This window comes from Schistocerca gregaria, chromosome 8 (genome assembly GCF_023897955.1).
Source record: "Schistocerca gregaria isolate iqSchGreg1 chromosome 8, iqSchGreg1.2, whole genome shotgun sequence".
Classification (NCBI taxonomy): domain Eukaryota; kingdom Metazoa; phylum Arthropoda; class Insecta; order Orthoptera; family Acrididae; genus Schistocerca; species Schistocerca gregaria.
In genome coordinates this window covers 88515559-88529696 of record NC_064927.1, presented here as the reverse complement: position 1 = coordinate 88529696, position 14138 = coordinate 88515559, and the positions used below count along the sequence as shown (strand labels likewise).

Sequence of the window (14138 nt, the reverse complement as noted above, 5' to 3'; positions counted from 1 at the left end):
GTGCGAGAGAGAGAGAGAGAGAGAGAGAGAGAGAGAGAGAGAGACAACACATTCAAAACTTGATTGTTTTAATGGTAGCATGCACTCTTCAAACAATCTTTCATCTAAATATTTAGATAAATGAATACTCCACCTAATTTTTAAAATCTCTTTCAACTCCTTTTCCTGGTACGGTGACGTTGACACAATTATCATACGGTCAAGAAGGTCAAGAGGAATTCCATGAGGTGATCGGTAATTGGTGCCTCTTATCCGAGTTATGCCACGATTGGTAGCCATAATGACAACTGGAGCCATCTCATTCTCTAAAGCACGATTCAGGAATGAAAAGCACTCAATGTCTAACATATGGACCTAGTGTAGACAATGACAATATATTAGTCAATAAAGACAGGCAATCTTTAAATCTAAGCATAAATGGTGCTACAGCTAATGTTTGAGAAATTGTGGACTACATTATGTACTTAACCCTAATAATTCTGTAAACAAGCATCATGCAAGACTCAAACTAGATTATGGGCAGCACACTCTCATAAGCAAACAGACACCTTACTCATTACAAATTCAACAGTGGACATTTCCATTGTTTCATTACAAATTTATACAGTTCAAATATACACATCAAAAAAGTTTTGTATCATTCCTATTCCCAGAACTGCATGAGCAGCGCATATTAAATGGTCGACAGCCAATTAGTTCCAGTCATTCCACCAGGAAGGAGGTACACAGCTCATGTTCTTTGTAGTTCAACCATGCCTACACGGTCAATACCGCGGTTCGATCGTGTCCGCATTGTTACTTTGTGCCAGGAAGGGTTCTCAACAAGGGAAGTGTCCAGGCATCTCGGAGTGAACCAAAGTGATGTTCGGACATGGAGGAGATACAGGAACTGTTGACGATATGCCTCGCCCAGGCTGCTCAAGAGCTACTATTGCAGTGGGTGACTTTTACCTATGGATTACGGCTCGAAGCAACCCTGACAGCAATGCCTCCATGCTGAATAATGCCTTTTGTGCAGCCGCAGGATGTTGTGTTAGGACTCAAACTGTGCACAATAGGCTGCATGATGTGCAACTTCACACCCGACGTCCATGGCGAGGTCCATCTTTGCAACCACGACACCATGCAGCGCAGTACAGATGGGCCCAACAATGCCGAATGGACCACTCAGGATTGGCATCATGTTCTCTTCACCGATGAGTATCACATATGCCTTCAACCAGACAACTGTCGGAGACATGTTTGGAGACAACCCGGTTAGGCTAAATGCCTTAGACACACTGTCCAGTTAGTACAGCAAGGAGGAGGTGTCCTGCTGTTTTGGGGTGGCATTATGTGGGGCCAATGTATGCCACTGGTGGTCATGGAAGACGCTCTAACGGCTGTACAATACAAGAACGCCATCCTCCGACATAGTGCAACCACATCGGTTGCATATTGGCCAGGCATTCGTCTTCATGGATGACAATTAGCGCCCCCATTGTGCACATCTTGTGAATGACTTCCTTGAGGATAACGACATCGCTCGACTAGAGTGGCCAGCAAGTTGTCCAGACAGGAACCCTACTGAATATGCCCGGGATAGATTGAAAAGGGCTGTTTATGGAAGACGTGACCCACCAACCACACTGAAGGTTCCGGAACGAAGATGAGGCAAAACCTTTTTTCATGTGTGTTTGAATTTCATATTTTCTGTAACATACTGGACACTACCTTCCAAATTTAGTTTACAAAGAGAAAAATCAAATTGGATATTAAACTTACAATTTCAGGGAAATGATACATTAGGAAAATCCATGTATACAAGGATTCCCAAGTTCTACACGTAAAGTAAGCCGCACAAAGACAATTTTTGTTGCCATATGCTTCAGCGAGACAAACAAGACTATTCAACATGTAAAATCAAATGTAATTTTCATAAATTTTAGTGTCACCACAAAGCAATATTTTATAATTTTTGTAAAGTTACATTTAATATACCTTATGGGGAGTTGCAATAGTAAATTTGGCAGTAACTGCAGTCAGAGTTTGATGAGTACAGCTGCCCTGAATCTAAACTGAACTGACTTTACAAATATAAAAATACCCATCAAAAACACACATTCAAGTAGTATATGTGGAAAAGGAAAAACAGTTCCTGGATTTTCCGGTTAAAAATACATTTTTCCCCGAGTGAAAATACATGTTTTCTGTGTCAAGTGACAGTATACTTTTACTTGGAATCATGAACTTATCAATCCTTCGAATGGTAAAGGTTTTATACACCAGCATAGAACTTCCCAGCACTTTAGCAAACAAAACCCAACAAATAAAACAACACATTTTGGAAAAATCTTTGGTGCAGAAAAACATGTGCATTGCATATCTTTGCATTATGAAAGTATAAATACAAATTCCAATAAACACAGCACGTTATTATCAAAAGCATTGGTATAGATATTGCGATGCATTTTTCTCAAACAATCATAGCTCATGTCACGTGATCTTGCCAACCAATGACAGCAAATATTCAGAGCATGGGACACATGATGTAGCCAGCCAATAGCAACATCACAAAATAGTAGTAAGATCACACGAATAGGGAAAGTTAATTGTTTAAACTAACACAAAGAGTGTAGCTATAACAGAAGTTAAGCTTTCACATACAATATATGCCCTTTGTGCATGTGTTACCCTTTAAGATATATCAAACAGAAATGTGCAAGTAAAATTTTAAATGATGTCATAAATGTCTGGTATTCTGGACCTAAAATTTTTCTAACTGGCTGGTCCTCAAAAGTGTTAAGTTTCCAATGATATCTTGTATAAAAAGAAATTTACGCCGAAAGTAACACTTCTCACGCCATCATTCACAATCTGTTAGGCTTATTTGAACATTTGCCAGATAGAGCCAGGAAACTACCGTTACTGCACATGCACACCTACGACCATGTGAGAAGCTTATGCTTTGAGTTTGCTATGCTCATATGCCTTTCATTGCATTTCTGTTTGGACTATGTTTAGCACTGCGGCATGTTGTTCTGAGGAGACACAGAGTTATTGCACTTAGGGCAAACGTTGTATCAGATCCTATCCACATAAGGAACACAGAATAAGAAAGCAGTCCATGGCATAATACCCTTTTTGAAACTAGTCTCTACAGCTCAAAGTACTCTCATATTACTATGTGGTAATTTTAAAAGGTTTTTCTTATTCTTGCTCTGCAATACTGTTACATAGCATTTCCAATCAGGTTTACAACCACATAGCACTCCATACACAGCTAGTAAGAAGGAATACAAATTCTTGCAAAAATAAAAATTGTTTGAATCCTCCAGAACTACGAACACTTAAGTTTTTCATAACTTTTTCAAACTGTATAAAAATTACAAGGTTATTTGAGTAGCCAAGAAAGAGTGTAATTGGCAGGTTATGTCCTACTCCAGGAGTAAATATAAAGCCTTGTGTGGAGTCACAATGATAAAATCAAGGTAATTTGTTGAAGAATGGCATTCTGTAAATTTAAGAGGTAAACAACACAAATTAAGAAACAATGTAAAGCCTAGAGGAGGTACCAGGCAATTGCTGAAACAAGTCTTGTGATAAAAAATATTGCATTTCATGGAAGGCAAACACATACAACTTGGCTAAAGCTGTCAATATATTTTAAACAAAACATTTTATTCAATACCACTGATGAAATTTGCCCGCTTATTTATACTGAAGTGAACATTTACATATGTCTGTATGTATACAGCATTAAGAAATTTTACATTATGTCATAAAAAAAAAAAAAACAGAACACCAGAGAATCTAATGCATAATTGCACATGTATATGTCTAGATTTACAATAAAGTAAGTACCTACCTGGCATTAAGTGTTTCGGTGTGGTTTTCAGGAAACAGTGTGGAATGAACAACTTTGTTTCAAATAAGTTGACTGTCTTTGCGGAAAAGATTAATGAAAGCCAAATGTCTTCAGCAAACTGGTAAATGAAACTTCCTGTTCTATACAGCAATTAAGGCTCGATTGCCAATAACATGGAAATAAAAACTGGAACTAATAACATTTTTAATCTTTCATAATTATGTGACTGTATCTTAATTCACTTGATGGCTGCCAGCCACAGAAATCTGTTTTGTTTTCATTTGAAACAAGAGCTGTGAATGAAAATACCAAAATCACAAAAGATAAATATGGGTCATGTGGAAACTACCAACCCCCATTACAATTCCAATTGTTCTTTGCATGAGTGAATCTGGCAGCTTCGTGTGCCAGAAAAGTTTTTCTGGGTAGCATCTGGCTGCTTGATGCTACTCCATACTCCAAGTAACCAGCAGGAGAAGACGCTGTTGATATGTGACTTCAGGTCCATGCGCACACGAGCCTATTGGCAAGTGCTCAAATGAACCAAATTTAAACAGTTGTAATGACATGCTCATCAAAAGCAGTTTCCTGATACGAATTATTGCACAATCTTCATCCTTAAGCCTTTGATACATTTTGTTGTCAGCAGAGGCTTCTGTGCACACAGTGTTTTGCTGTTGTAAATGGTTCATTTTCTTTGCATCCTAAGTTTTATTATGGCATTTTTTTCTCTAGTTTGTGTTTTATTGCTGCAGATAATTCTGCAGTAGCAGACTTTGTTTCAGTTACGCTCAAGATCAAAGGAGGATGTTTACTTTCCTGGCAGTGAACCATTATTTATTGCACAAATTAAGACACACTTCACACAACCATCACATTTATTTAACATTGGGGGAGCTTCTTAAGCAATTTTCATACTACCTTTTGCTATGTAAATAATGAGTATAAAGTGGATAGGTTCTCACTTACAAAGAAAGAAAAGATAGCAATAGTTTCCAAAATTTGCAATGAATGAACCAGTTGAACAAATAACAAGCTTCTGCTTTAATTTGTTTCCTATAATGGCTATCACAGTCATGACAATAAACTGACAACACAGACATATACCAATGCCTTCAAGAAAGCAAAAGAATATCTTTGAAAGGATCACAGCCACAGTATCTCTTGTGATGTATACATATGTAATGGCATGTCAACTGCTTGACAGAACTGTTGATTTTGAAGGTAGACAATGAATGATGGTGTATGTTCTTAACCTGAAGTTATCCAATTTCTGCCAAATCAGCACTAGGAGCCGAGAGGATGACAGTGTCGATATTCAGTTTGCTAAATGCTGTAAGAACAGTTAACTGTAGCGGATGATCATGGATACAAAGCACAGTTGTGACTATCAAGTAACATGGATCTAAGAGTTTGCAGATCGAAACTGCTTCACACAGACAATAAGACACTAAATTTAAGTTAATGCTTATTCAAGAAGCAAACACCACAAACAGCAGCACAGAAGGAAGAAAATCTGATGTCACAAAACTTAATGTTCCTAGGCGGCATCAGGAAAAGAATAAATTAGAGATTGCCATATCTACACAAAAAAAACTTTTGGGGGACCAAGTCTCAGAAGGTTTTACAAACTGGAGCAGCAGGTGTTCACTATGTGTATAAGAAATGCAATTAATGCTTTCAAATTACTCGGGAAATTTGTGTTTATCTTTGGCACCTTCATTCGGATAATTTTTCAACTGCCCACATCACAGAATTCAAAGCAAGTAAAAGCTAGCGTGGGACAATGACGAAGAGGGTCCAGCTCATGTTATGATTCAGAACAACACTAGTTTAGTGACATCCTGTGGCAACTGACAAAAAAAGAACTGCTTGTGCATCAGCATCATAGAACTGCTTGTGCATCAGCATCATAGAACTGCTTGTGCATCAGCATCATAGAACTGCTTGTGCATCAGCATCATAGAACTGCTTGTGCATCAGCATCATAGAACTGCTTGTGCATCAGCATCATAGAACTGCTTGTGCATCAGCATCATAGAACTGCTTGTGCATCAGCATCATAGAACTGCTTGTGCATCAGCATCATGTTCTCTATCTCACATAACTCAACAACTGTTTACAGTTGACAGTGTCACATTTTTGAGGCACCTTTAAAATACTTATATTGATAAAAAATGTCTGTAAATTAATCAGAACACGTTAAAAATAAAAATTTCTTACGCTTTTTTTAAAAGAAGAAAAGAAAAAGAAGAATAGGAAGGAATGTCACCTTACATTCAAGATCATTTTTGAGTCAGGAACATACGCAACAACTATAAAGACTCAAAAATTGCAACAAAATGGAGGCTCAAGATAAAGTCAGCACTGTAGTTATGAACAACTACATCTGACTAATAGCTGATAAGAAGCAACTATGAAATGCCGACATGTTAACACGTTATTTGAACAAAAGTACCCAGACACCTGTTAGTGGACATTAATGTGGGTGTGTCCACATTCGCATCGATGATAATTTGAATTCTGCTGGGGTCACTCCCAATGAGGTATTTGAACACCTGGTAGCCCTTTTCCCTCCAGGGCCAAAACCAAATAAGACAGTGATGCTGAACACAAGATGCCTGGAATGAATTCAGTAACTCAACCCAAAGGGGTTGCACTCAGTTGAGGTTGAGGTTGGGACTCTGGACAGGCAAGTCAATTTCCGGAATGCTATTCTCCACAAACCATTCTCTCACAGACGCTGCTTTATGACACTGTGCATTGTCATGCTGATAACGACCAAGTGTCATATCTTAACTCTACTGTACATGACACACAATGCTGTAAAATGTGTTCATACCATTCCACATTTAGTGTGATAAGGGGATCATACTCTAAACACAAAGGAAACACCCCTGTATCACAACATCATCTCCTCTATACCTCACTGTTAATACTGCCTGAGAGCAGACGAAGTGCTCCAGTCATTCACCAAACTAAAACCATTCCACCCCATCACCACAAGGTATGCAGAGATTAGACAGGCCAAATCCCTCTGTCCAGTGGCATCACTCTTTACACCATTTTACGTTTGTTTAGCACTGACTAAGAAATGTGTCACTTATGAGAAGCTGCTTGAGCAATGTACCCAATTGTGCTAGATTAATTGCTGGTAGCGTTTTAGAACTCGAGTAATTTCTTCCACTGATTTTACACGATTACTCACAGCCACTTTTTGCAATGCTCGACAATCCCTCTCCATCAGTACACGAGATCTGCCTGCACTTTGTTTAGCTGTGAATGTGCCTTCACATTTCCACGTCACAATTACAACACTAACAGTTGACTTTGGTAACTTTACAAGGGCTGAAATGTGCCTGAGTGATGACATCCAATGACTAGATCACGTTCGAAGTAACTGAACTTTCCCAATCGACCCACTGCTGCTGCTGCTGCTGCCGGCAACATAATACTCACTGCCTCTTGTGACATCTAGCGGTCATAGTCCACAGCTCAAGGTATAGTGGTTACTGTTGCTGCCTTTACATCATGATGTCCGAGGTTTGATCCCCGAACAAGTAAGAGATGTTCTTCGCTTGGGGACTGGGTGTTTGTGTTGTTCTGATCATTTCATCTCATCTTCGTCAACGCTCAAGTCCCCAAAGTGGAGTCGAATAGAAATACTTGCACCAGGCAACTGAACAACGGTACAATCATTGTATTTCCACATTACACATGTCAGGATACTTTTGAACAGATAGTGTATTTTAGAGCTATAAAAACCTAGTAGAGCATTGGGATCATTTCGACACTAGTCTATATGGCCATAAAAGAATTTGTGAGAATACTCTTCAAAAGCATTCTGTCTTTTGTTCCTATTATCCCAGCTTCCTCAAGCTACAGATGCAAGCAGTTCACACTGATTTTATGTGCCATTAACAACAAGTATTACAAGACAAACGCCCCAAGACGTGAAATGAAGAATCCATTAAATACGATGGAACAGAACATTTAATGACAGGAAGTATATGGAAAATGGCTTTAGTTAAAACACACATGTATGTAAAGTGTTACCTCATCAATAAATAATACGCCAGGAACAATTTCTGCTTTGCCTTCTTCTCTCCATTCAGCAACTTTCATATCAATTTGTTCTCGCACTTCAAACTTTATTTCACCAGTATCACCTAAAATATGAAGAAGCCAGTGTCAATATTAGTAATTTGAACAATGTCAAAGTATACATAATATCATAAGAGATACCATGTGGTTCTTTCCAGAGAATAAAAAAAATGGTGATCTCTTTGTGAAAAGCTATCTTAAAGAAAGTTTTAAGGCAAAATAAACCCCTAACCTACAACCTTAATGAGATGCTAACAAAATTTAAGCCTCAGTACCCAAGTTGCTGTCAGTCTCTCACTGTTTATCACTATTGGGGCCCAGTCAAACTAGTGAAAGTTACCAACAGTTAATAGTTCCACTTTACCCCATAAATTCACAGCAAATACAGTCTAGTACATAAGTAGCATGACGTACAATTAGGGTAGGTTGGCAGCCAGACATCTAAGAATGTTACAAATATTTAAAGGGTAAATAGTTGCAAATGGCCTGAATTAACAGCATCCCAAATTGAGATACATCTTCACAACTATATGTTTCCCCACTCAACCACACCATCAATTAGTCTGAGCAAACTGATAATGAATTGGGTCCATGTAAACATGTTGATAGCTGTTTTGTTTTGGGTGGGGGGGGGGACAGAGAGATCATCTGTCACATCGGAATAGGGAAGGATGTCGGCCATGCCCTTCCAAAGGACGCATCCCAGAATTTGACTGAACTGGTTTAGGGAAATCACGGAAAACCTAAATCAGGATGGCTGGACATAGGTTAGAACCGTTGTCCTCCCAAATGCAAGTCCAATGTGCTAAGCACTGCATCAAACATGTTGAACAGATGATAATTTATCGCGGCAACATGTACACTGTTCCTGTGTCCCTGATACACAATGCATGTTGACTTTCAGTTGTAGTTCCAAAACTCTAAAGCTATTGAAAGCTAAGTAATAGAAACTGTGTAAAAAGTCCTATTTGGTGTTAAGAAATTCTTTCAACTGAAAAATGCATTAATGCCATTTATGTTAGCCATTATGCCTCAACTTGGTGAGTAACTGCTTACTGCTCTAATAAAACAACTTTGTGATTGATAGTTGTCACTAACAGTGGGAGGGGAGCCAGTATTGTCAGTTAGTACGAGCACACACGTGTTCTGATTCAATCAATATGAATCGCTCAGGGTTTGATTCTCCATGCAATAAGCCTTGCCTTCCAAAGCTCTGAATGCATCTAAAGAATATGCAACACAGCGAGCATGTGAAGCTCGAGAAAGGGCAGTGGTCGTCTGACCCCAACCCCCACTGTTCGATTCACTGAAAGTTCAATCACAAATTTATTTTATTTACAGTATGGAAGTTACACACAGTTGGTGACAAATATGCTAAACAGAAGTCTTAGTAGTCTGTGCTGAGTTCTTGTGACACACTTATTACATGTTACAAGGCACTTTAGCTTTGTTAATACGTATTTATGATATCAATTGTATTTTATGACGTTTAACTCTCATTTTTGTTTTGTTTTACATACAGTGGCAGTTAGTACTTCTCAAAATTCGGTCTCTTATAATTATGTAGGGCAAATAGATTACAATATCAATCACCACAGCAAAACCTCTATGCGGAAGGAACTTCCATACACCATCATACAGCAGATCCTGACCTGATCGTTCTCAAAGCAAATGAAGAATAGATTAACTACCTGGTCGATGACCTCTGCCTGCCATCACGTATATACCAGTTCTGCTGTAATCATCCCATTCTCAAGAAGTTTGGTGTGATCTCCACCACTTCTCAAACACACATGCACAACCTAAAATATATTTCCTTTGTCCCTTTCTCACTGCCACCACTCCCCAAACACTTACTTCCTACATGTTTTTTAAGATCCACAAGCCAAAATATCTGGAGTGTCCCACTGTGGCTGGTTACTGTGTTCCAACTGAATAGCTGGCTCTCAGAAGTTTCTATTCCTTTAGCAACAAACACACTGCCACTATTAATGTCACCTCCCTCTACACCGACATCCCAAATGCACATAGTTTCGTCACTAATCAACACTAACTCTCCCAACTCCTGGCACCATAACAACCTAGCTGGTTTCTGTGGTTAATTATAATCCCACCTACGATTTCTACTCCTTTGACACAGTCACCTGCATCTGAATGTGCACAAGGGTTTTAAGTAGCTCCATCCTATCCTGTAGTGAGAAATATCTTTGCTAACATTCTTCTAAAGTGATATTTCCCTTTCCACCAAATTCCCACGCAAGAAGCAAGAATTATGCAATTCCTCTGCCCAAGACCTTTTTTGTCCACACACTGTCATTTCCGAAATCTCAAAAGATATTGCATTATGAAAACAGCCATATCATACCCCAACTCTGCTGCACACACTGCACAGTATTCTACATGAGTATGAACTTGCATAAACACTCCACCCAGATGAACACAACTGCCCAACTTTGGCTAAGAGCCAACTTTGATCATCCAGTTGGGTGAAGTGCCACTCAACATGTTGTCCTCAACAAGTGCTTCACGTCCAGTGCCGCCAGCAGAATCTCTTACCCCCCTTCCGCCCCATTCAATGCTTACCAACACTTCTTGCACGATACCATCCATTGCCACAAAGGCCCACCCCCCCCCCTTTTTTTTTTTTGCACTTGCCCCCACATTTCTAATGATTTAACTGTTTCAAAAGGAAAATTCACTTTAAAATATGTATAAATTGGAAGGATGCAGAATGGCTACCCAGAACATACACACTTCCAGGAGATGAAATTCTAAGTACTGCCAAGAGACATACAAAAGTAGAAAAAAATTATCTTCACATTATGCCACCTTCCATAAATAGTATATCCATTTTATTTTGTGCACTGATATTTGTTTATTTACTGTAGTGTACACAGCCAGATGGTACACAGCCATACAACAAGAGGATACCACCATCCAAGCACACTACATGCTACAGATCAGAAATGAGCTCCGTATACTCGCTTTCAACTCCACAGAGAGTCCTATGTCGTCATCTTAAAACTCAATGTCTCTGTGTGCCCATATATTTGACTCTTGAGTCTCCCCTGTAGGACGCTAGTCACTTGCATCTGTTGTCAGGTACAACTGGACTTGGCTCACTCAGAAAAGAAGAGTGAGTACACAAGTGTGCAAGTATAGCCGCAGACTCTTGCGATTCCCACTACATACATGACTGTTTTGAAAGAAATTTCCACCATTAAACTGTTAATTACTATTCATTTATTACGCACGATCATGATTTTGACTTTATAGTGATTCTCAAATGCAAGTTGAAACACCACTAAATGTCCAGCCTGACTTAATGAAAGGAATAAGTTATTTACCAATGTAACGACTGGTCAGTTGGCTATGAATATTGTTCTGTTTATAAGTGGATTTATGTAGGTAAAACTTTTCTGAAGGCTGTTCTAAATTTATTCTAATATTTAATGTCTATTCAGAGACTGTCTAACAATTACATTGACACACACACACACACACACACACACACACACACACACACACACACACACGAGGTGTTACCAAGTGTGGAACGATAGTAATAGAAACTATGACAAAGCTGAAGTGTAAGCTTCAAATGGTGATTAATTATTATAATAAATTACATAAATGAATGATGACTGATAAGCTAGACAATTCACTGTTAGCCCATAAACAAAAGCTGCTATAGCCAAGTGTGCTCTTTTGCAGCTGGGATATAACAGATACATTGCTCTGTGCCCAGTTATTTTTTATGAGCCAGCACAAACTTTCTTATGGTAGAGGTGGAGCAAACAAGAATAAAGACATTTTGTCTGCATTAGACAAAATTTGTATGTTTCTTTCTGAAGCATGGACAATAGCATGAAACTCGTTCCAGATATCACTCATCCTCTAATGAAACAGATTTGTAATTGTATACTTGCCATCAACTAATTTTTGTCTTACACACTCATTGTCTCACAAAACATAGTTCAATTAAATGCCATCTGACCCCTACAATCAGTCATTTCACCTTGTCAGTACTTTACAGTAGCAATATTGCTTACTCATCGTCCATACTAAGCCACTCCTAGCCTCACACTCCTGCATGCTTGAGTAAATGCGAAAGTCAACGCATATGAAGTGATTGCGGTGTCACAGTTCTCAGACTAGTCAAACCAGTGAAACTACAGTGGGAACAATGGAAGCCTATTAACACTGATGTAACAATGGCACCTTGATTTGTGAAGCATGGAACTCAAACATTACATTAGTACTTGCTCCACGTCTGATCTCTTACTACACATCAGGTGTCTCCCAGTTCTGATCAGTCACCTCGAGATGACAGTCATATTACACAACTAAATTCTGCTACCGCCACAAGACAGTCAATGCACCATATCCATCCAACAATACTGTTTATTATTTTTTCACTGCAGTTCATGGTGAGAGAGTTTTTCAGCTGTCCCAATCCTAGATGTCCTGACTGACAATAGTGCCTCAACTGTGACTTGTATGCACAAGAAGTGTTTGTTGATTATAAAGCACAAGACAACTATTTTTTGACAAATGTGGGACTACAGTGGCAAGCATACCACATATACAGCGGTATCCTTTGCCAACCTGCCAGTTAGTTCCACAAGCTCCATGCAGCTCGTCTACATTCGTGTAGCCATTGGCTGCACCAGCTGCCAATGGACATGAACAATTAACATCTTAACAGCTGCTAGGTATGGAGTGATAGTGGAATGAACGGATGCCAAGTGTTAAGCCCAGTTAAAAACAATTATCGCAACTTAATTATAAACTGTCAGAGGCAGAAAAGACTACAAAATGTTTCAGATAGTCAGTTCTTATCAGTTATGTTAAGTATAGGACTAAGTGGTTAAGTATAGGACTAACTACCACACATCAAGCTATCACGTGTAAATAAATCACACTTATCGTTTTTTAGTATCTGCACTGGCATGACAATACGACTGTCAGCACTTCGCAGCCCGATGGAGGACTCAATACCTGGGGAACAGAATGATGTGAGAACAAAACTTACCACGCGAGTGAATCTACAGGAAGCAGAAAGTCTGAACCCTCACAGAGACATGTACAATGATAACTTAGCATGCAGATGGCACAGGCAGGCAGCTGCAGACTAAGCCTTCAGCAACAACACTTGGCACAATGCACAAGGTGAGGTACACAGTAGTTACACTCAGCATAAGCACTGGCCTGCTTGGCTTAATGCCGCCCGCAAATAAACACCTCCATCGGCAGGTCTGTCCCCTTGCTAAGTGCTGCATGTGCCCTCCATTTCAGGTTTCCACAGTATACCACAGTGCAACAGAGGCCAGCTCATCTGTCTACACCTCCATGTCCACTGGTGGGGATGCTCGAGGTTTACATCATGTTGTCACATTTATGTCCTAGATCCACAATGTGAAAGCTAATTTTGTGTGTGTGTGTGTGTGTGTGTGTGTGTGTGTGTGTGTGTGTGTGTGTGTGTACTATCATCTCTATGGAAACTATAGTAGGGAGGTAGTTTCCTGTTACTGTAGATGTTTAGCTACACTAAATTTTTAATATTCAGTTACAAACCCCCAACAATTACCTAATTATTTATTCTGGTAATTTATCTCCGTGCCTCACTTCCCCCCCTCCCAAATTCCCCCTCAGCTATCATCTTGAATTTTCCATTTTATTCCTGCTTCTTAATTAACTGCTCATTTGCCTTCCCATTTCTCTTTCTCTCAATTCTCATTCTGTACTTCAATCATCCCTTGACTGACGCTGACTGTGATTACTGGTATACTACCTTTGACATCAACTCTGTGACCTCTTCCGTCTTCATCTCCCTTTGTAGTCACAAGAGATGAGTTCCTCACAACCTGCAGCGGCAACTGCCCCTGGTTTGTAATCTTGGCTCAACGTGTACCTCTTTACTCCATAGTAAGGAATCTACAGTTCTGCATACACCTACTCCTACAGTAAGGAATCTACAGTTTTGAAACCTACACTTGTTATTTTTACTGGTGTGTGTGTGTGTGTGTGTGTGTGTGTGTGTGTGTGTGTGTGTGTGTGTGTGTGTACTCTTCTCTAATGTCAACGTGCTTCCCCCTCCCCTCACCTCCAATTCTTATAACAGATCACACAAGTTCCCAACAGAAGTGAAATCTGCTTCCTACTTCCATGGTTAAAGTTGATTTTG

General features: G+C 39.4%; 1 protein-coding gene across 1 annotated transcript in view; it reads right to left on the bottom strand.

Annotated features, from left to right (window-relative positions):
* The window catches only part of LOC126284384 (ruvB-like 2), a 108534-nt gene that overhangs the window by 25835 nt on the left and 68561 nt on the right, over positions 1 to 14138 (bottom strand). The window contains exons 7-8 of the mRNA XM_049983270.1: positions 7904 to 8016; positions 134 to 354 (exon numbers count right to left, since the gene is read on the bottom strand). Of these exons, the coding sequence (XP_049839227.1) occupies positions 134 to 354; positions 7904 to 8016 (334 nt within the window). The remainder of the gene's footprint in view (positions 1 to 133; positions 355 to 7903; positions 8017 to 14138) is intronic.